A 21,736-nucleotide genomic window follows, 5' to 3' on the forward strand; every position below is an offset into this window, starting at 1 on the left:
AAAAGGATGTCAGTCATAGACGAAGTTCTTGAACCTCACTTAGCGAATCTTTCTCCTATGAAAAGGAATGCCGTTGTGAACGAAGAGTTAGAAGCCCACCTCGAGAAGGCGTAGGAAACAACGCTATGAGCAAGGCTTTGGACCAAATCTCCAAGTCGCACTTTGCACGCAAAATCGAGGGAGTTAAACTTCCTAGATGCTTCACTCAGCCTACGTTCACCATGTACAATGGCAGAACAAACCCCGTGGAACACGTGAGCCACTTCAATCAGAAAATGGTGTCCATTCCAAAGACGAAGCCTTGATGTGCAAGGTTTTTCCGTCTAGTTTGGGACTTGTCACGATGAGATGGTTCGACAACCTAAGGGCGGATTCCATAAGTTCCTTCAAGGAGCTCACCCAGGCGTTTTGTTCCCACTTCGTCACCTGTAGCAAGGTTCCTTGGCCACTGGCTTCCCTCTTATCCTTAAGCATGCGAGAGGGAAAAACCTTGAAGACGTATTCGGATAGATACTGGGAGATGTTCAACGAAATAGATGATGACTTTGATGAGGTATCCATTAGTTCCTTCAAGCTCGGCCTCCCGGCCAAGCATGGTTTGAGGACATCTCTGACTGGCAAACTTGTCACCAGCATACGCCAGCTCATGGATCGGATCGACAAGTACAAAAGAGTCGAGGAAGACCAACAACAAGGAAAAGGAAAGGAGAAGGTTATCCCTCAAGAGATAAGGGATTTCAGGCCGGACCGATACAATAACAACCGGCCACGAAGAGATTTTGCTGGGCAGACAAGATCTACCAACCCTCAGGCAGTTAATGCCGTGTTCCAAGAGTCGATACATCAGGTTCTAGAGAAGATTAGGAATGAGTCATTCTTCAAATGGCCAAGTAAAATGGTGGGAAACCCCGCAAGGTGCAACCACAACCTCTATTACCAATACTACCAAGACCACGGACACACCACAGAAGACTGTAGAAGTTTGTGAGACCACCTGGACCAACTTGTCTATGAAGGAAAGTTAAAACAACTCTTGCACCACTCTAGTGGTCAAAGGAGCCAGGCAAGCTCAGAATCTTAAAGAGATGATCCTTCGAGACCTCCCTTGGGAACGATAAATGTCATCTTTGCTGCTCTAGGGAGGACTGGCTCCTTCCCTTCATGAGTGATGTCTGTGGCTCAGCTGTCCACCGAGGACGCTAATCAAGAGCCAAAGAGGGCAAGACTGGAAATCCAGTTGGTCTTAGGCTTCTTGGACAAGAATAAAATCAAAACCATCCAACTCCACGATGATACCTTGGTGGTTACCCTCAGAATTGGGGGATATGACATGAAAAGAGTGATGGTGGACCAAGGCAGCAGTGCCGAGATAATGTACCCAAACCTGTATAAAGGGCTAAACATGAGACTTGAGGACTTAACACCCTATAACTAGCCTCTGGTGAGTTTCGACGGGAAAGTCGTCATCCCGAAGGGCCAAATTAGACTACCCGTGCAAACCGGCTCAGAAATAGTGGAGGTAGACTTCATCATGGTGGACGCTTATTCACCCTACACAGCCATCGTGGCCAGGCCTTGGCTTCATATGCTAGGAGTCGTCTCCTCTACTCTGCACTAGAAGGTGAAATACCCATCCGGAGACTAGGTTAAGGAGATCTTGGGAAATCAATTTGTGACTAGGCAATGCCTAGTGGTTGCCATACGGCACCAACCTAAAGCCAAGACCTCGACCCATGCCGAAGGAGGTTTATAGCAATTAAAGGCTCCAGCGTTGCCTGTCGATAAGTCGGCCGAGGAGGCTAAATGTGAGGATTTGGTAAAAGTTGCTATTGGTGACGATCCGGAGAAGTTCTTTCAGATCAGGGCTCAACTACCTCCTCTAGAGAAGGAAGAGCTAGTAGAGTTTCTTAGAAAAAACATGGACATCTTCGCATGGAGTGCTTAAGAAGCCCCGAGGGTGGATCTGAACTTCATCTGCCATCATCTAAATGTCAATCCATCCGCCATTCCCAAGAGGCAACCTCCTCGACGCTCGTCCAGGGACCACTCTGATGCAGTCAGGGAGGAGGTGGAGAAACTAAAGCAGACAGGGGCTATCAAGGAAGTATTATATCCTGAATGGTTGGCCAATACTGTAATGGTGAAGAAGAAGAGTGGAAAATGGCGAGTATGTATGGACTTCACATATCTGAATAGGGTTTGCCCAAAGGATCCTTTCCCTATGCCCAAAATAGACCAACTGGTGGATGCAACCGTAGACCATCCCCGGATAAGCTTCTTGGACGCCTTTCAGGGATACCATCAAATACCACTGGCCTTGGATGATCAAGAGAAGACAGCTTTCGTCATTCCTACAGGAAACTACCACTACAAAGTGATACCATTCGGATTAAAGAATGTAGGGTCTACCTACCAAAGGATGATAACTAGGATGTTTGAACCGCAGCTAGGCAAGAGCATTGAGATCTATATAGACAACATGGTAGTAAAAAGTAAGGTAATATCTAAGCACTTAGAAGATCTCAGGAACATATTCGAAATTCTAAGGAAACACAAATTGCGCCTCAATGCTTCCAAGTGTTCCTTTGGTATGGGATCAAGCAAATTTTTGGGCTACATGGTGACCTATAGGGGAATCGAAATTAACCCCGACCAGATTAAGACAATCAACAGTTTACAACCACCTCAGAACTCCAAAGAGGTTCAGAAACTAACCGGAATGACTGCTACCTTGAACTGGTTTATCTCTCGGTCAGTAGATAGGTACTGACCTTTCTTCCTACTGATGAATAAGTGGAAGGAGTTTGTATGGACCGAGGAGTGTGCTTTAGCCTCCAACAGCTTAAAGATTATCTCTTTCGACCTTTTATTATGTCCAGCCTTGAGGTTGACGAAGTCCTATTCACTTATATTGCTGTGACTTCTCATGTGGTAAGCTTGGTCGTAATACGAGTTGATGGCAGCACACAAAGGCCAGTTTATTATGTGAGAAGATCACTATATGAAGTCAAGATCCGCTATCTGCCGCTGGAAAAAGCTATTTTGGCAGTCGTGCACGCCACACGCAAACTCCCCCATTACTTTTAAGCACACACGGTTGTTGTCCTAACCCAGCTTCCATTTAGAGCTTTGCTCCGGAGCGCCGATTACACGGGGAAGATCGCTAAATAGGTCACGATCCTAGGGGCTTTCAACATCAAATACATGCCTCGCACCTCTATCAAGGGACAAGTCCTCGCAGATCTGGTAGCCGAATTTGCTGAATCCCTGCTTGAAGAAGAAACGGAAGCACAACCCATGGATGGAAAATCAGTTAGCATAGTCTCCCAACAGGGCCCCTTATCTTGGGAAGTGTACGTTGATGGTGCAACAAATCAGAAAGGTTCCAGAGTGGGGTTAGTACTAGTATCCCCCAAAAGGATCATCATCAAGAAATCGTTAAGACTAGGATCTTAGCCACCAATAACGAAGCTGAGTATGAGGCCCTGCTGATGGGAATAACCATGATTCGAAGAATGGGCGGAAAAGCAATAAAGATGTTCTTAGACTCCATATTGGTCGTCGGCCAAGGGAAAGGGGAGTTTGAAGTGAGGGATGAGAGAATGCAGGGGTACCTAAGCCAGGTTAGGCAGTTAAAGTCAGACTTCGAATCCTTCGATCTGTTACATATTCCCAGGAGTGGAAATACCCATGTTGATTCCCTGACCACACTTGCAACCTCTTCAGCACAAAGTTTACCCCGTGTCAACCTCCTCAGCATAAAGCTTACCCCGTGTCAACCTTATAGAAGACCTATACAAGCCCACGGAGATGTGCAGGGAGGTGGTTCACTTTCACCAAGTTAGAATGAGGCCTAGCTTAATGGACCCTATTGTTTTATTCCTAAAAAAAGATACCCTGCCCAAAGAGAAGTCCGAAACTGATAAAGTACGAAGAAAAGCTCCTCGATTCTGGCTATCCGAAGATCAGAAACTGTACAAACGGTCCTTTTCCAGGCCATACCTACTATACGCATACCCCGAGGCAACAGAATTACTCCTCGAAGAATTACATGAGGGAATTTGCGGAAGCCATACTGGAGGTAGATCCTTAGCACACAGAGCCATCACTCAAGGCTACTAGTAGCCAAACATACAAAAGGATGCACAAGAGTATGTAAAGAAGTGCGACCAGTGTCAAAGGTTCGCACCGAACATACATCAACCAGGAGGAGTCCTTAACCCCCTGTCCAGCCCTTGGTCGTTCGCTCAATGGGGCTTAAACATCATAGGCCCTTTCCTAAAAGCCGCAGGAAACAAGAGATATCTGCTAGTTGACACAAACTACTTCACCAAGTGGGTAAAAGCCGAGCCCTTGGCAAATATCAAGGATGTAGACGCCAAGAAGTTTGTTTGGAAAAACATTGTCACCCGGTTGGAAAAACAGTGTCACCTGGTTCGCAAAACATGGACGTGGGAAGCGCAAAACGCGCTTTCCAAACGCACACTAAATATACTGCAGTTACTTTTGGCCGCATTTATGTAAAGAAGACCCCTGAATAGTGTTTCCTTGGTCACCGCAACTCACAAAGAGGCCAGAGGAGATGTCTGATAGGACAAGTACTCAAGTAGCAACCCAAATTATCGACAAGTGTAAAGTAAAGATTATCCAAGATGGACTATATAATAAGAGAGACCCTCCATGAGAAGTGGGATCAGTAAAAAATAGAGAAAGAACATTGTAGCAACCAGAATTACACTTGCAATCAATTCCATTGGTCTATAAGAATATTTGCCTATTCGGACAACACATACACCTAGCCTTACATGTTTTGCTCTTGCATGATGGTCTTTCAAACCTATCCTAGCCGTTGTTAGATTCACTAGGACCTAATTCTCCAACTCACCCTCTACAAATTTATTGTACTGGGCTCGTTAACCCAGAACCCCATGCATATTAGGCTTAGGCTGTAAACCGTGCCGCTACAGTTTGCCTCTTGTTTTGTATGACAGTAATTTTACTGCAATTTGAATAAAGTCTTTGTCTGGTTTCTAAAAAAAAATGTATATAACAATGTTCAATAGGAAAAAACAAAACAAAACAAACCAAGAGATTTGTTCCTTTTTTTTCTTTTTCTTTTTTTTTCTATTTCCCCCTCTTTTATTGATATCGCATATTGCATTTATAAAAATAAAAACAATAAACCCTCATGCATCGCATGCCCCTGCCACAAGAATAGAACGATCTTTTAGGTGCATCTTCTGTTTTATCTGGATGGGAATTTACTGATGAATTGGTTGAACTCCTCCACAGCACTTACAGATAGCCTATTACCTATCTGTCCATTCATCTTTCTGTTTCTCTATAACTCTTCTTCAATTCTGAGTCTGAACTGGACACTGCGATTCCAAGTTATAGACTTATAGCCCTTTTCCTAATCCTACGTCTTCGTGGTAACTAAAAATAACAGGATGATTATATAGAAACGAGTATCGGTAACGAGAAGGAAAGGTGTCCCGTGTCCGTTTAAAACAAAAACTTCAATGACAAAAGTATATCAAAATTTATCGGGAATTCTAGAATTTTTTTTAAAAAAAAAAAATGATTAATGGAGAGTATGTCTGTGTTTTTCTTTTCAGTATATATCTGTACAATTTACAAAAACATGTAATCCGCTGTACAGTTCTTTATGTTTCTTTTTTTCTTCTTCCCTTTTTCTAGTTTTTTCCCTACTCGGTTTATATTTCTCTATATTGCCAGCGTCCCTTCTGTGATCTGGTTCTCATCTGAGGAATCTGAGGATTGAGTTTTGGGCTTGTGCACAACCCGAGAAAATCCATAACCAAGAGAACTTCCAGTAGTTTGACATAGCTGCACAAACAAAACCATAAATTATAAGTATAAAATATATCCCTTCATTCAGTTAAAAATTACTTATATTCCTTCAGAAATCACTCTTATATGAGACAAACAAAGTACATGGTTCTGCATTTCCTAGTCAAAGGCATACTGAATATGGTAATATATATTTGGCGAAAAATATTACCTCAGTCAGCTCTGAAAGATGCCGGGACCTAAATTCATTGATCGTCGCTGCAATTTCTGACATGGGTAGTTTTGCCTGAAGGGAAACAAGAAAAGCTAAGATGAAAGAAACAAGCTCGCCAGAAAGAGACATTTAAGCATTCATCTGCACGACATCATTGTCTTAAATCTTACCTTTTTCTGTAGGGCTAAAAGGAGACCTTTTCCTCTCTTTCATATTTCAAACCACAGTTTTGTTCAGTGTCAGAGCAGTGTGCATGCATTGTATAAAACAGGCAGTACCCAGTGCACAAAACTCCCAGTTTTTGCAGGGTTCAAGAGAGGTGATATTTTGTGTGTGTGTGTGTGTGTGTGTGCGCATGCGTGTGGGTATATACACAAAGCATGTCTTTTAACACAATTCAATATATGTTATTATTTAATCTATAGTAAAACCTGTATGAAGATAACCTTCCTGTGACTCAAACAAATATTTTCTTCCATAAATTGTTCAGTGTTAGCTTAAGAAAGTTGAGCTGTACATTCATTTATAGTACTAAATTATCTATAATTAATTTTGTACTAAATTTCCTAGCAATCTATCTTTTTATATACACAGTTAAAACAATCACACAAAACCCACCACCCCCCCCCCCCTTTCTTTTCCACATTTTTCTGAAGTTTTTGTTTTGTCAATCTTAATGGCTAAAAATATGTGGTCTCAATCTAGAATCACGTTACAAGGAGGTAATAATCTATTTATTTAGGTTCAAATCTTTGAAACTTTGAAGGGTTTTAGTATCCATAGTTTATTTGACATTACCTTTGGATCTTGAATACTTTCTCTCTTAAAATATGCATCAATGAGGGATGATTTCCCCATAATTTACTTATACTGTCAAATAAGAATATCAATATTCGATAATATAGCCAACTTAAAAATTTTGTGAAGCCCATTCTACTTTTAAGCTACTTCTATCGTAATTAATGTTATTTAAAGTGGAGGTTTTTGCTTTTAGAAGAGAAAAGGTTTTTAAAAGGAATTTCCTAATTTATTCATGGAGGCATATGCTTCCTATTCACCTTATTTGAGCGATGTTCAAATGACACAAAAAATATATTGAGGTGACCAAATGACAAATTAGACCTTTGCCGAAAGTCTTATAGCTCAATAGCATTGTATGCTCTCCTTTATGAAAAGAACCAGGGTTCAAATTCCCCCTCCCCCAATGTCAGCTCTATTGTATCAGGATAAACAATACATCTTACAGTAAGCTTAAGTCCCTCTTAGCACCAACACCCCCCCCCCCCCCCCCCCTTTCTCCCTTTCCTCCTTTTGCCAGAACCATTGCCCCCCTCTTAAACACACACAATCTTGAACTAATAGGCATGAGCTATCCTACCATTTATCATAGAAAACTGATACTTATCATTGGACCATCAAACCCAAAACCTGATCAATTTGCTCATTTATCATAATGTCAATATTAGTAAGAGAACTGTGGGTAACAGCTCCTTTCCATGAGACAGAATCTCTGCATAACTGACAAGAAGGGAATAATATCTCCTCCATCAATTATAAAATATGCAACTCAATCAACTGCATACAATTGCCATCACCCCAATTCGTTGCACATTGCATGCCATCACTCAACAACACAAAAAACATGACAAAGCACCAATGAAAAACCAGTACTTATTTTGCAGCAACTAATTATACGCACTATAGAGACATTCAAGTTATTTACCTGAGCAAGAACAGCAGCTGCTAACTGTAGACTTGGTTCCAAGGTCTCTGGGACAACCTGTAAGTTATTTGAAAGCATGAGCTCTGTAGGGAAGATGAAATCTAGAACAACCTTTCCTCTTTGCTTAACTAATTGATTGATCATGGGCAGAAGACAACTTACAGCTGTAGCCCCTGCCTTTTCCAAATTAAGGCCATGATCAACATCATGAGCACGGACAAAGGTCTTCACATTGGGGAAATACTTGCTCAGAGCCCAAACAGTTCTATAATTTGCACCAGGGGTATCTAGAGTTATTGCAGCTGCACATGCTCTCTCAGCACCAACCTTATGAAGGACCTAGTAACCAATATAAAGCAAGTCAGATAATGAACATGCACATAAGATACTTTCTGATACAATTTGCCATACCTCTCGACTGCCAGCATCTCCAAAATACACAGGAAGATCCAGGGCACGTCCAACTGCCACTCTATCACTGAAGACAATAGAGAACATAAGTGAAAAATCACATTCACTTTTTTGCCTTTTCTTTCAAAGTTGTATTCAGTCAAGGTTTTAAAGATGGTACAGAAGAGCATAGTAAAAAGAAAAATTTGAAAGAAAAAAAAATTAGCAGTCCTCAAATGGTCAATCCTTGTTATTTACTTTCAGCAATATTTTATTTGGCACCTACTTGTTATAACATTTCAGGCTAAAGGAAATATCACGAAACATTATTTTTTGAATTCCCCTACATGTGAAGATATAATGTTCTCAGATAAGCAGAGTCATGCAGACACATAATTGACTGTGACATATAAGTTGGCACATATATGCTATTAAACCAACACATTTAAGTCAGAATTCTACTTTAGCAACATTATGAATGTATCCTTTTCTAATAGAGAAGACACAAGTCCACACAATCCAATTCCCAATATTTCTTTTTATTGGTAACGTACACACCCAGTGGGTCTTGAACTCACAACCTCACCTTCCAGTCCACCTTGCTCTTACACGGGCGGAGCCGGAGGGGAACCATTTGATCTAGAACTCATTGGCAACCCAATACCACATTAACATAATAATAATTACTAGTCCTGGAAGAGCAATGACCAATATAATGCCTAAGAGATTTAAAAGTCAATTGGTTACCTCCTTACATCAAGAGCAACAAATGGAATCAATCGCTCTGAAAGAAGCTGGGCAATGATCTGTGAACCAAAAGAAGGAAAAAAAGATAGTGCTGTTATGAAAGCTCGTATGTTCTTCTACATGGTAGATTTGCCACATCAATGATTTAAAACAAGTTTATTAAAACAATAACTGCAAATTATGACTATACCTGACCAACCCGTCCAAATCCACAAATGATAATGTGATCTTGCAAATCGTCTGTCTGAAAAATAAAATCAAGACTAATGACTTAATATATCTATATAATTGCCATGTCAAACAGATAAAATATGGACAAATAATATGGCTACTGCAGTCACCATTTTAAGTAAAAAAAAGAATAATAAAATCAAATGAATCAAGGGTGAATTACATAAAACATAACAGGAGAACATACTACCATTTGAAATGCAAAGATTAAGAAAACTAGTCAGATGTCAAAATGTTAGGTCGTCAAAAATAAAATATAGAAAATGATAGAGAGCCAATCAAACTTCCAGATCTTGAATGGGACAGAGCCCCAGCCCACACATAAATTGAATTACTGTTGGAGCCCATTTGTGTGGCTGGACCTATGAAAGCATGGAAGTCATGACTGACCAGTGACTTGTCACGAGCATACCTCATAAATTAAGGGCAAAAAAAACGAAGGAAAAAAAGAAAGAAACTTCCTTCTTAAAGTTGGATATATCACCCTACCTACTATCAAGAAACTCAATCCAACCAACCTCCCAATAAGATTATTCATATACAAGTGAAGATCATAGTAAACTGACAACAGTTCATGGACTTATACTTTTGCTGCCTCCCTCCCCCCCCACCCCCCAAACGATAAGTACCATCTCTCTTTAGAAGTACAATTAAAAGTTTTGTAGCCAGCACTTCAGTTAGAGAATTTCTGAAACGTACAATAATTCCAGTTCATTACTTCAATGAACTAGTACCAGCAACAAACCAAGAAGGGAATTTTACCCTATGTATGGACCTGAATTAGATTACATATCGAGTACTTTCATAGTGTACTTTTACTGATTTACCACAGCTAAGGACATTTGAAACTCCAAAAAGGGCATATGCTTCTGTAAAGAGGATACAAAAAAAAATTCCACAACCTCAAAACGAAAGCATTTAGGAGCAGATCAAGACAATGCTATAGCAATGCAGTTAAGCAAAATGGTCAATCTGTAAACTATCCATTATTTTGGCCCCTCCCTTAGCACTTAATATAGTTAGATTACATGGAATCAGTTAAATTTTATCTTCTCAAGTATCTGAAAATCACTTAAATGTATCATAATGGTCAACATATGACTGGGCTCCATTAATTGCAATTCACTGAATCCATTAATTTTAAACTATTGAAACAATATATGAAGTTATGTACTGTTAGTGATAATACCCAATTTAGCTGAAGCTTCACAATCTTTGCAACCAATAGTAGTGTGTTCTCATATTAGACATTTACCTCACTCTCAACAGGTAATAAACTTCGAACATCATGCTGCTCAAATCGAGAGGCAATTAACTGGCCTCCAGCAGCTAGCCAAGGTGTGAGGGCCATTGAAATTCCCACTACCAGAAACAGCAATGATGATAACTGAGGAGACATTATACCCTGCAGCAAATACCAGTTAGAGAAATAGAACTTCTGCTAGCAAGAATATCATTTTTTTTTACAGAACTTGTATTATTGACAGTCATGAAAAAGAAAACAATCTATATTCCCTTATCTCAACTAGTTACTCTGCTAGCCTCTTTTTTTTTCATTTTTGTGGAGAGAAAAAGGGTTTTGGGAGGGGGGGTGTGGGGGGAGAGGACACAGTTGAAAATTGTAGTAAAGCAGGATAAACTGTCAAATGCAAACCACTAAGTCTTGCAGATAAAACTTCTAGTTTTTAAGAAGGAAAACCTGATTAACAGCTTCACCAAAGGCCACAAATGCAAATTCTCCACCCGGAGCAAGAAGAAGACCAACTCTTATTGCAGATATGATTGAAATACCGAAAATTCTACCAACTAAAGCAACTAACAACATCTTGCCACCAATCAGGAGACCCAATGTCCCACTAATGACCGGAAAATTTGAAACAAGAAGTTTTGGATCGATAGACATGCCAACCTGAAAATCACAAATTGATTTCATTAAGTGCACATAACAAAGCATCGCTGCTCAATAAATTAACAATATCAATGGGCTCAAATCATAAACAATGTCCCAGTCAAATATCCAAGTAGCATTCTTCTAGCTGCTGAAGCGTGATAATTAGTATCAGATAAAAGAACCACAAATAACCAAATGATGCATTACAGACAGATGGCCAACAGGCTGGAAGATATTAAGCAACACAAAGAAAGAATTTTACATCAAATTTCACTTAGGAATTATTATCTAATACAGATGATCAACAAGTAGCTTTATCATCAATAGAAACAAGGCTTATGGAATGCCCCAAAAAAAAAAGATCTCAAAAGAATGCCAACATAAAGTACCTACCGTCATGAAGAAAAGACCTAATAAAAGGCCACGATATGGTGCAATATCTGACTCAACCTGTAAGGAAAATTCAGTTTCTGCAAGAAGTAAACCTGCCAAAAAGGCTCCCAATGCCATGGAAAGCCCAGCCTGCGCTACAATAGGGAAGTTTGTTACTTAAAGAGAATACAATAAAACAATTAATAAAATGCAGAGTCATACCCTGGCTGTGAGGAGACTAGTCCCCAGAATAACAAGGAGCGTATTGGCAGAGAATATCTCTGCATTTTGATTTTCTGCAATTTGCTTATAGATAGGTCGAAGCAACTGCAAAAACCACAGAAAAGGAAAATAAAGGAGATACACAAGCTGTTTTCATTATATGAAAATATCATAGAGATAAAAATTAGCAGCCAGTGTAATCAAAGTGCTAAACAGAAAGACAACCATCCCAGACATCATCTTATGAATAGACACAAAAAGGAGAAGTAATCCTTGTTTTATTTTAACAGTTCTGAGCAAAAGTATTAGCAACAGGATTTTGATCCAAATCATAATTCATACATCAATAACCCAAAGAGGTACATTTTTCACTTGCAAATCCCAAATTCCCAATGGATCAACACAATAAAACTTATAAAAATAAAAATGGCTCAACAAATTAAAAAGAAACTTTATCAAGATCTCCTAAGATAATATTTAATGTAACAAATAACCCCATATCAAATCTACAAAATTAATTCTGAACTTTAGCATTTCATAGATCTATAGCAGATTTAAGTCATAATATGGCCAGAAGTATCCACTGAAAAGTAGTGCCTACAGCCAATGTCATATTAATCTCAGAGATATCTAAACTTACCAAGCGTCCACCAGCAATTATGGCAGCAATGGCAACTACTGCCTTAACAGCAGCCAGTCCAAGAGCTTCAGCAATGGCTTGAAAACCAATCTGAAAAACAACAGATAATGTTTCCCAGATTGACAGAATAAGTGGCACAAGAATGCATAGCCATGTCAATAACAATAATAACAGCAACAGCTACAGAAGCAAGTACATAATGTCCTGATTTATACTTCTAAAAGAACACACACATTAATCTGCATCCTATGATCAACATCAAACTGAATGTAGAAGGATGGACCTGGAAATTTAGGGTTGACCTATGAACACCACATGCTTATAGAAGGAACAACAACAGAGGCTGCATGTAATTCCTGGCATCTAAACATGTATGACCCGAAAAAAAACATCCATAAGTCTCTACTTCCCTTGATAATGAAATGTAGATGCAGTGCCAACAAAATTCCGTGGAGAGGGAAAGGGAAACAGAGATGAAAATATTGGATGCCACTAATAAATTACCTTGACTTTGCCATGTGGATGGTTTTATATGGTAATGCTCTGGGGTTTATGGCCCAAATGATAACAATGAAAGGGGACACATGTGGGATGAGCTGGTCAGTATTCAGCAATACTGGAGTATACCGTGGTGTTGTTTTGGGGACTTTAATATTGTACGGTTTCCACGTGAATGTTTGGGTGGGACACATCTAACTCCGGCTATGGAAAGATTCTCTAAATTTATTGAGGATCTTAATTTGATTGACTTGCTGCTGGAAGGAGGTAGCTATACTTGGTCTAGCGGTACAAATCAACCATCAATGTCTAGGATTAATAGAGCTCTGATCACTCATGATTGGGAGGAACACTACCTGGATGTTATTCAAAGGATTTTACTTTGTCCCATTTCAGATCATAGTCCAATTCTTTTGAAGGCGGGGGGAATGGTGAGGGGGAAAAGTCCTTTCAGGTTTGAAAACATGTGGTTGAAGACAGATGGGTTTGTGGATAGAGTTCAATCCTGGTGGAATCGGCATTCATTTGTAGGTACACCTAGTTTTGTGCTTGCCAACAAATTAAAGGCATTGAAAGAGGACAAAATTCAATGGAATCATAGAGAGTTTGGTAATGTAGAGCGTCAACAGAAATAATTGCTGGAAGAGTTGAAAATTTTAGATGCTAAGGAAGAGGAGCTTGGTCTCACTAATGGGGAGAAGTGTTATAGGGTAGATTTGAGGTCCTAGGTGGATCATCTTCTTTCTTTGGAAGAAATTTCCTGGAGACAAAAATCTAGGATGTTATGTATTAAGGAACGGGATAGTAACACCAAGTTCTTCCACAAGATGGCAAACTCCCATAGAAGGTATAATCATTTGAGGATCTTGGAGGTGGATGGTGTGGCTTTTGAGGAGGAATCCGAGGTAACTGCTCAGGTAGTACTATTTTATAAAAAATTGTATCAGGAGTCCGAAGGGTGGAGGCCTTTTGCAGAGGGTTTGGAGTTTGATTGTATTGGGGATATGGAGAGGGTTTGGCTTGAAAGGAAGTTTGAGAGAGAGGAGATTTTTCAGGTTGTAAGAGACTTGGAAGGGTACAATGCTCCAAGTCCGGATGGTTTTACTATGGCTTATTATCATCATTGTTGGAGAGTAGTAGAGAACAACGTCTTAGCAGTCTTTGAAGAGCTTTTTCAACATTTTAAGTCTAAAAAATCTCTTAATGCTACTCTCATTGCTTCAATTCCAAAAAAGAATTATGCATCTAATATTAGAGATTTTCGGCCTATTAGCTTAGTGGGGAGTGTGTACAAGATCTTGGCTAAAGTTCTGGCAAATCGTTTGAAAATGGTTTTAGATCAATTGATCTTTGAAACTCAAAATAGCTTTGTGGGTGGAAGACAAATCATTGATTCGATTCTTATTGTGAATGAATGTGTTGACAGTTGAGTGAAGAGTCAAGAGTCGGGTTCCTGGGGTTATATGTAAACTTGATGTTAAGAAAGCCTATGATCATGTAAATTGGGAGGCTCTTCTAGATTTGTTGAAGAGAATGGGCTTTGGGGTGAAGTGGTGTAAGTGGATTTGCACTTGTATATCCACGGTTCAATTCTCTGTTTTGATTAATGGGTCTCTAGCTGATTTCTTTGGTAGTTCAAGGGGTTTAGGACAAGGGGATCCGCTATCTCCTATACTATTTTTGATTATGATGGAGGTTTTCAGTAGGATGTTGAGAAGAGTGGAGGGAGCTAACTTAATCCGTGATCTTTAAAGCTAAGGGTAGGAGGTGGGGAATGTGTTTCACATCTATTGTTTGCAAATGATACTATTTTATTTTGTGATGCAAATGTAGAGCAAATTCTTCACACTCGGTTGTTGTTACTTTGTTTTCAGGCTGTGACAGGTTTGAAGGTCATTGTGCAGAAGAATGAAATGGTTCCAAAAGGGGAGGTAGACGATGTGCATGCCTTGGCTGAAATTTTGGGTTGTAGAGTTGGAACTTTGCCTATGTCTTATCTTGGCATGCCGTTAGGGGCTTCTCATAAATCTCCTTCAATTTGGAATCCTATACTGGAAAAAATTGAGTAGGAGTTGGTCGGGTGGAAGAAGTTGTATTTTTCTAAGGGGTAGATTGACGCTACTCAAGAGTGAGTTATCTAGTCTTCCTACCTATTTTCTATGATCTAGTCTTCCAACCTATTTTCTATCGCTATTCACCATTCCTACTCATGTGGCTAATAGAATTGAAAAGTTGCAAAGGGATTTTATGTGGGGTGATAGCAAGAATCATTTAGTAGGGTGGGATAAAGTTTGTGCGCCTATAGCCAACGGTGGTTTAGGTATAAGAAACTTGCTACTTTCAATAAGGCCTTATTGGGGAAATGGTTGCGGCGGTTTGGGAAAGAGGAGAATCAACTATGGAGGACGGTGGTAGCTTCAAAGTTTGTAGGTATTCGTATGGGCTGGGAGGATTTTAGCAAAAATACTTGGTTTTTGTTGGGATGGGGAATAGAGTGAGATTTTGGCAAGATGGGTTGTATGGGAATCAACCTTTCCAATTGGCTTTCCCGAGGCTATATGGTATTGCTATTAACAAGAAGGCCTCTGTAGAAGCTTCTTTGTCAAGGCAGGGGACAGAGGATAGAAGAAGTTGAGATGTTCGTTTTATCCGAGAATTTAATGATTGGGAGATGGAGGAAGGGCTGTATTTTCTTCATGTCTTGGGAGCCAATATTCCTTCAATGGACGTTGGAGACCAGATGAGATAGAAGTTGAAACCTAATGGGGATTTTGACATCCGGTCGTATTCAAGTTGCAAGATTCTCCCTCAGTTGTCTTTCCTTGGAAAGGTATTTGGAGAGTTAAGGTCCTTAGGCGTGTTTTCTTTTTCATTTGGTCAGTAGCTTGGAATAAGATCCCAACGAGTGATAACCTGAGATTGAGGGGCTTGGATTTTGTAAACTGGTGCATTATGTGTCATCACTGTGGGTAGATAATGGACCACTTACTTCTTCATTGTGAGATGGCTTATCGGTTGTGAAGCTTTGTTTTCATAACTTTTGGATTGTCATGGGTCATACCTAAATTGATTCCAAATTTGCTTTTTGGTTGGTGGAATTGGTTGGGGAAGCATTCGTCTCAGATCTAGAATTTAGTTATGTTGTGCCTGCTATGGTGTCTTTGGAAGGAACGAAATCGGTGGACTTTTGAGGATTTGGATAGTTCCGGTGATCAGATGCTTGTTCTTTTAGTGGAACTCGTTTTGATTGGTCTCAGGCTTGAGAACTCATGATTAGTGATTCTCTTCCCTCTTTTCTTAGCTCTCTACTTTTTTGTAATTAATCTATTGCTTGGTTTTCTTTTCTGTCTTTTCTCTTCTTCTTTTTTCTCTTTGTAATTTTTGGGTTTTCTATATGCTCTTCATGCATAGAGTAGCCTTTCGTATATATATCATTCTTACTTATCCAAAAAAAAAAAAAAATTCTTATGCTTTCATCTGATTGCTCATCAACTACATTTAGCCTTTAGACACACACACACCTATATATATTTATATCATAATGGTTTTAACTACGTTTGATCAGAACATATTTGAATCACGATAAAAGTACCAATAGTTGAAAAAAAATCAAAACATTCATCACCATATTTGACAAAATGATAAAAAGGAAAATTAAAGTACAAGAAAATTTTACCCCTCCTTTGGATGAATTAGGTGAAATAAGAGGAATGAGTATCAGCAAAACCACAACAGCCAAATCCTGAAAGAAACAAAAGAAAAGGAAAACAAATCATTTGAGTCAAAAATTCTTTTTTTTTTTTCCTCTAAGTTCAAAATGTATGAAATAATTCAAGGAGCAAAGTGTAGCTCATGAAAACACAAGGAACCTATGTCTACACATTATTTTGAAAAATCAGGGCTACATGGAAGCTAAATACAGTCTAAAGAACCTTTATACCAATAAAATAAAAATCATCTTAAAAAACAAAATTCTTGTTAAGTTTATGTGGTAGGATATTGACGCATAGGGTGAACATATGTTAATTTTCAAAGCTAATTACAGAATCATGCACCTTTAGGTTTTAGTTTGGTACTATTATCCAAGCTTACTGTGAAGATACACACACCAGTATAGTAGAGAAAGTGACATTATTTATGTCAACAAGTAAGAAGCGGCTCTGTCAGGCATATTGACTAAATAAAAGAGCTGCAATATCTTGCACATGGCATTTGCTTCCAGACAAGATGCATTTGAAAAAAGAATGTCAAAACTGTAGAGCAACCTGGAAAAGCAAGACAGAAAATGTAGCGCGTCCGTGTCGTGATGTGCTCTCACCTCGCTCCTGCAACACCTGCAAAGGAACTCAACAAAATTTAATTAACTTATCTATTAAATAAAAATTTCAAATAGTATATTCGTGCAGGTTTGACTGATTTAGAAACAGAATTCAGTGACTGACAAGTACAACAAGGGGCATCAGAGGCAGTGATGAACCACATGGTTATGTAATAATGGATCAGGTAAAACAAGTGGTTTTAAAGGACTATGCAAGACATCAGATATTGGAAACATGTAAGATAATTCAAATAATGACTCAGTCTATTCAATGGTATAAGACATTTTAGCATATTACTCTAGTGAAATGTTTGGTTTAGAAGGCTTACATCACAATAGGTATTAACTTATTATAACATCTGTTTCTTAAATAAATAAATAAAGGAGGGGAGGAAATCCTAGTACGAGGAAACTGGAATGTCTTGGAAACGGAAGCAAGATTTCAACCTTTTGTTACCTCTTACCTGAAGGACAACAGCTGTGGATGATAATGCCAGGCCATTCCCAACGACAATTGCAGCAGGGCCAGGCTGCCCACAAACAAAATGAACAACCAAGCCAATCACCACTGCTGTCACCAAAACCTGCATTTGTAAGCATATTAAGAATCTAAGGTGTCACCAGGCACAAATAATAACCAAAAAAAGATTATATTTCCCAATCACCTGAGCAGAGCCTAATCCAAAAACATATTTCTTCATGGAACTTAACCTTTCAACAGAGAGCTAAAACATCAAGTTCAAGGCTTCAGTTTAATTCTTTTCATGAGGACACATAAAATGCGAAGGCAACAGCAAGACTTATAAAAATAAACCCCACCTCAAGGCCAATATTGAACAATAAGAAAACAACTCCAAATTCAGCAATTGCCTTTGTCCCATGCACATGACGAATAATCGAGAGACCATAGGGCCCAATCAAGATGCCAGCAGCCAAGTACCCAAGAACAGGACTTCCTATACGTTGCAGCAGATAAGAAACACCACAATGTAACAATATATAAAATTTTGGTACTGAATACTAAAAAAGATTAATAGTTATGTTCATTGATATATGGAATCTTGCACTAAATGCATTCAAATTCTTAAATTCAATAATGTTAATAAAAATTCCAAGGCTAGTGAAATGTATGTATGAATTCAAATACCTCCAGGAATTTTCTGAAATATCGGCACAAATATAACACTAGCAAGCAATAACCACAACATGTCAAACAGGGAAGCTTCCTCCTCATTCACCTAAGAAATAATTGAATTGATGGTCAGATCACAAAGTGCTAGATGTGCAGGACTTAAGAACAAAAGGCAGAAGTAATGAAGAGAAATATGATTGCATGCCTCTTGATGAGGAAGTGTCGCAATTAGTTTTTTAATTCTCTTCGGTAGTTTCTGTAATTGTTGAACCAGAGGCTTTGCACTTGAGGAAACTTCTTCAATACCAGCTTCAATACTGGTGGTGATGACATCTGGAGGCTGAAGCAGCTGAGCATTCCTCTCTGCTCGATTAGCAAAAAAGGTGACCCTGTGATAAATTTCAGCATCTTGTGATCAATGGAAGACCACCTTTTACACTGTACATAACACCCTAATGAAACAATCAAGGCAAAAAGTAGGCCTTCTGAAGAATTGAGGAAAAAAAATCTATATATGTAAAGCCATTCAACTATTGACTTCTTCCTTTTTTATTCTTTTAACAAGTAAAAACCTTATTAGAAAACACCAAAAGGGCATAGTCCAAGTAAATGACCCAAGAATTATACAACAGAAAGCACAAATCGAAAAACTAGAAATATGAAGAAATGATGAAATTAACAAGATCAATTTTATTAGAATAAAAAATAGTCTATCCTAAGCACCAACACATAATATTCGTAAAGAACTAAACTTCACTCTCTCAGAGTTGCTTAAAACACAGAAATGCAATGCCATTAGATCAGATGATTCATGAATGCAAACAATGACATATGAATTATCCTTTAGTAAAACAGTAGTACAGGAAAGAAAACAAAAGATATAGTAATAATAAGTGAAACAAGAAGTTGCAATTCTCATACATACCCTGCACCGAATAGCAACAAACTAACAATTAGCTTTGGCCATTGCTTCCTCACAGATTCCATGAAACCCTGGAAAACTGATGCTGGTGTGAACTCAGTCCCATCTACAGTAAAAGAGAAAAATGATGCAGAAAAGAAGCGAGAAGATTTCTTCAATAATGCCTTGGGAACATTAGAGGGTGAAGTCTCCTTCTGTGTGTCCAGCTTTTTCATTTGAACCGCAGTCTTTGATTTTTCAGCTTCTAGTTCAGCTTCTTTAGGAGAGTCTAAACTTAACTTTCCATTCTCATGATCACTCAGATCATCATATTGACTCAAATCTTCAGAACTCTGTTGAGATGGGCTATCTGGTAATGGCTTGACAACCAAAGACTCACCATCAAGTGGCACGTCACTGTCTCTTTCAACAGAAACTTCATAAACTCCTTGGACCACATTCTCCTCCTCAACAATAACCTCATCACTCAAGACCTGTCCTTGGATAATTTCTTGAGAATCAAGATAAGAACCAGACAGAGATTTATCTGCCCTCTGTAATGCAATCTCTGCATCACTCACACGTTGTGTAGCCTCAAGTTCGAAGGCAACAGCTTGCTCTGCCAAAAGCATTATGTTTGCCACATCCTCCTCCGCTTTCAAAGCATTCAGCTGCGCCTTCTCTGCAACTTCATTCAACCTGTCCACTTCCATCTGCAACTCTTCCTTTTTACTCTGCAGGCGTCTCAACTGAACCTCACAATTTGCCAAATTCTTGTGACACTCCTTCATCTCTTCCTGAGCAACTAAAAGTGCTTTCTTCTCTTCATCAATATTATTTTCCTCATCACTCTCTCTAGAACCTTCCAAAGAATCATTCCCTCTTTTTGCGGCATCCAAAGATTCTACTTCCACCTGAAGCCTTGCCTCAGCTAATGAAAGAGCCATTGTTGCATTTTGAACAGCTTCCTTGGCAATACACTCCTCATTCACAATCTCTTGAACAGTATCAAGGGTAGAATTAACATCATTCCAAGCACTTGCTGCTTCGTCCTGCAAGGCTATTGCAGCTTCCGATATTTTCTGAGCCTTTTCCTCAAACATGGTACTATTAAGTCGTGCAGCTTCTAGTTCTCTTATTGTCTTTTGCAACAATTCCCTCAATTCATCCAGACTAAGCACATCCACTTCTTCTCCCCGTCCCTCTTCTTCTCTAGAATCATTTAGCTCACTACCATCAACCCCTTGGCTCTCATCACTACTTTCAATGAACTCCACATTTCGACCATTCCCATTTACATATGCTAAAGAATCATTACCCTGACACCACGACCGAACTGTTCTTGACCCTTTAAAAACATTGTCCAAATTACAAAATAAAGAACGTCTCAGATTTGACCTCCACAATTGACTATCAAAGTCTCCTAAAGCAACCGTACTTGAATTGCTATAACCACTAGAAACAATACTCCTTTTAATCTTCTTACTCAAATGCGGTTTCAAAACAATTTTCGAATCACCCAGAAAGTTACACCCGAAACCTCTACACTTAAATTGCAAATGCAAATCATAACGATTCAAAGTCTTACAACTCATGCCTTCACAGCCATGAAACACACTAGGCTGCCGAAAACCACAGGCAATATCCATATTCTCTCAACCTTAGTAGTGAGACCAATACTCTACAGTGCACAATCTTTCACTTTACCCACTAAAATCCATTCACACACTCACTTTTTCCTCTACTCAAAACAACCTGGTGATTCAAAATTAAATTTAACAAAAACAAAAAAACGAATAATCAGTACAACGCAGCCAATCCTCACTACTTAGACATAAAAACTGAATTTTCTTAAACCCTAAAAACCACGTATACATGCATAGCATAGAGATATATCATACACACACTCGCACATACTTAAATACATGTATTCAAACAATACATAAACTAAAAATGTGATTGAATCCAATTTAAACAATATATTTACACATTCATGCGTACAAATACATATACATGCATGTAATACATAGCTAGATACATATGTAAACGAATGTGCTGGACTAACCGATCATACAGAGCAACTTCGAAGGATCGAGCTGAGAAAATCAGTGGCGGAGTGTTTGAGAAAAAATGACGGAGCTGAAAACAAATCGACTTGACCTTTTATACTTGGACTTCGCTTTTTAATACTTAACGATTACAAATTTTTTGCTTATTATTTTTATTTTATTTTATTTTTTGGTCTCTGTAGCTTTTGCTTTCTCGCTCTGTTTGTTTGGAAGGTGAGAAAGTGCAAGAAAATGAGAGCTAGCTGAGAAAATGTGGTTATTGGTAGGTTAGTTGTTTTTTTTTTAATTGTGGAAGGAATTTACGAGAATGGGCTTGGATGCGTGATATTAATACTTCAAATAGTAGGTGACGCAGATATATACTGATGGATATTCTTTGAGATATGAAATTTATACGCGCACCTGGATGCGCGTGGAGGACACCGTCCAATGGTGCAATGAGCTGTGCTGCCTGACTGAGCTTGTCGGCTAATGCATTCGAAATAAGCTCGGACAGTGTATTTTGTCCTAGCACGGACCAGGGGGCTAGACCAATCTCTCTATAGCGCGTGAGCTGAACCTCTTGTTTATTTTT

The 21,736-nt window shown here is 38.9% G+C and overlaps 2 protein-coding genes across 2 annotated transcripts; one reads left to right on the top strand and one right to left on the bottom strand.

The window, feature by feature from the left end:
* Nucleotides 1–472: 472 nt before the first annotated feature.
* LOC136062140 (uncharacterized) lies at nt 473–988 on the top strand. The gene has a single exon (XM_065760854.1). The coding sequence runs from the start codon at nt 473–475 to the stop codon at nt 986–988; it is 516 nt and encodes a 171-aa protein (XP_065616926.1).
* Nucleotides 989–5,542: 4,554 nt separating this feature from the next.
* LOC112007694 (K(+) efflux antiporter 2, chloroplastic) lies at nt 5,543–21,443 on the bottom strand. Its single transcript, XM_065760844.1, has 21 exons — nt 21,159–21,443; nt 19,118–20,848; nt 18,398–18,581; nt 18,208–18,298; nt 17,880–18,016; nt 17,726–17,785; nt 17,525–17,644; nt 17,008–17,076; nt 16,419–16,484; nt 12,245–12,334; nt 11,605–11,709; nt 11,404–11,532; nt 10,819–11,028; nt 10,375–10,524; nt 9,079–9,132; nt 8,889–8,947; nt 8,163–8,229; nt 7,914–8,090; nt 7,752–7,808; nt 6,026–6,100; nt 5,543–5,850 (listed from the first exon to the last, which is right to left on the bottom strand). Exons 2-21 carry the CDS (start codon nt 20,740–20,742, stop codon nt 5,728–5,730), a joined length of 3,648 nt encoding a protein of 1,215 aa, XP_065616916.1. The 5' UTR covers nt 20,743–20,848; nt 21,159–21,443; the 3' UTR covers nt 5,543–5,727.
* Nucleotides 21,444–21,736: the final 293 nt, after the last annotated feature.

This window comes from Quercus suber, unplaced genomic scaffold, assembly GCF_002906115.3.
Source record: "Quercus suber isolate HL8 unplaced genomic scaffold, Cork oak 2.0 scaffold_384, whole genome shotgun sequence".
Classification (NCBI taxonomy): Eukaryota; Viridiplantae; Streptophyta; class Magnoliopsida; order Fagales; family Fagaceae; genus Quercus; species Quercus suber.

What these genes read in the sequence shown, in the direction of transcription:
- LOC112007694 (XM_065760844.1), bottom strand. Translation starts at nt 20,742, where the DNA reads ATGGATATTGCCTGTGGTTTTCGGCAGCCTAGTGTGTTTCATGGCTGT. An exon ending in TTTCTGTCTTGCTTTTCCAG is followed by an intron (nt 16,485 to 17,007) that starts GTTGCTCTACAG and finishes TGTTTCTTTCAG; the next exon opens with GATTTGGCTGTTGTGGTTTT. An exon ending in TAGGTCTTTTCTTCATGACG is followed by an intron (nt 11,029 to 11,403) that starts GTAGGTACTTTA and finishes TGTGATTTTCAG; the next exon opens with GTTGGCATGTCTATCGATCC.
- LOC136062140 (XM_065760854.1), top strand. Translation starts at nt 473, where the DNA reads ATGCGAGAGGGAAAAACCTTGAAGACGTATTCGGATAGATACTGGGAG.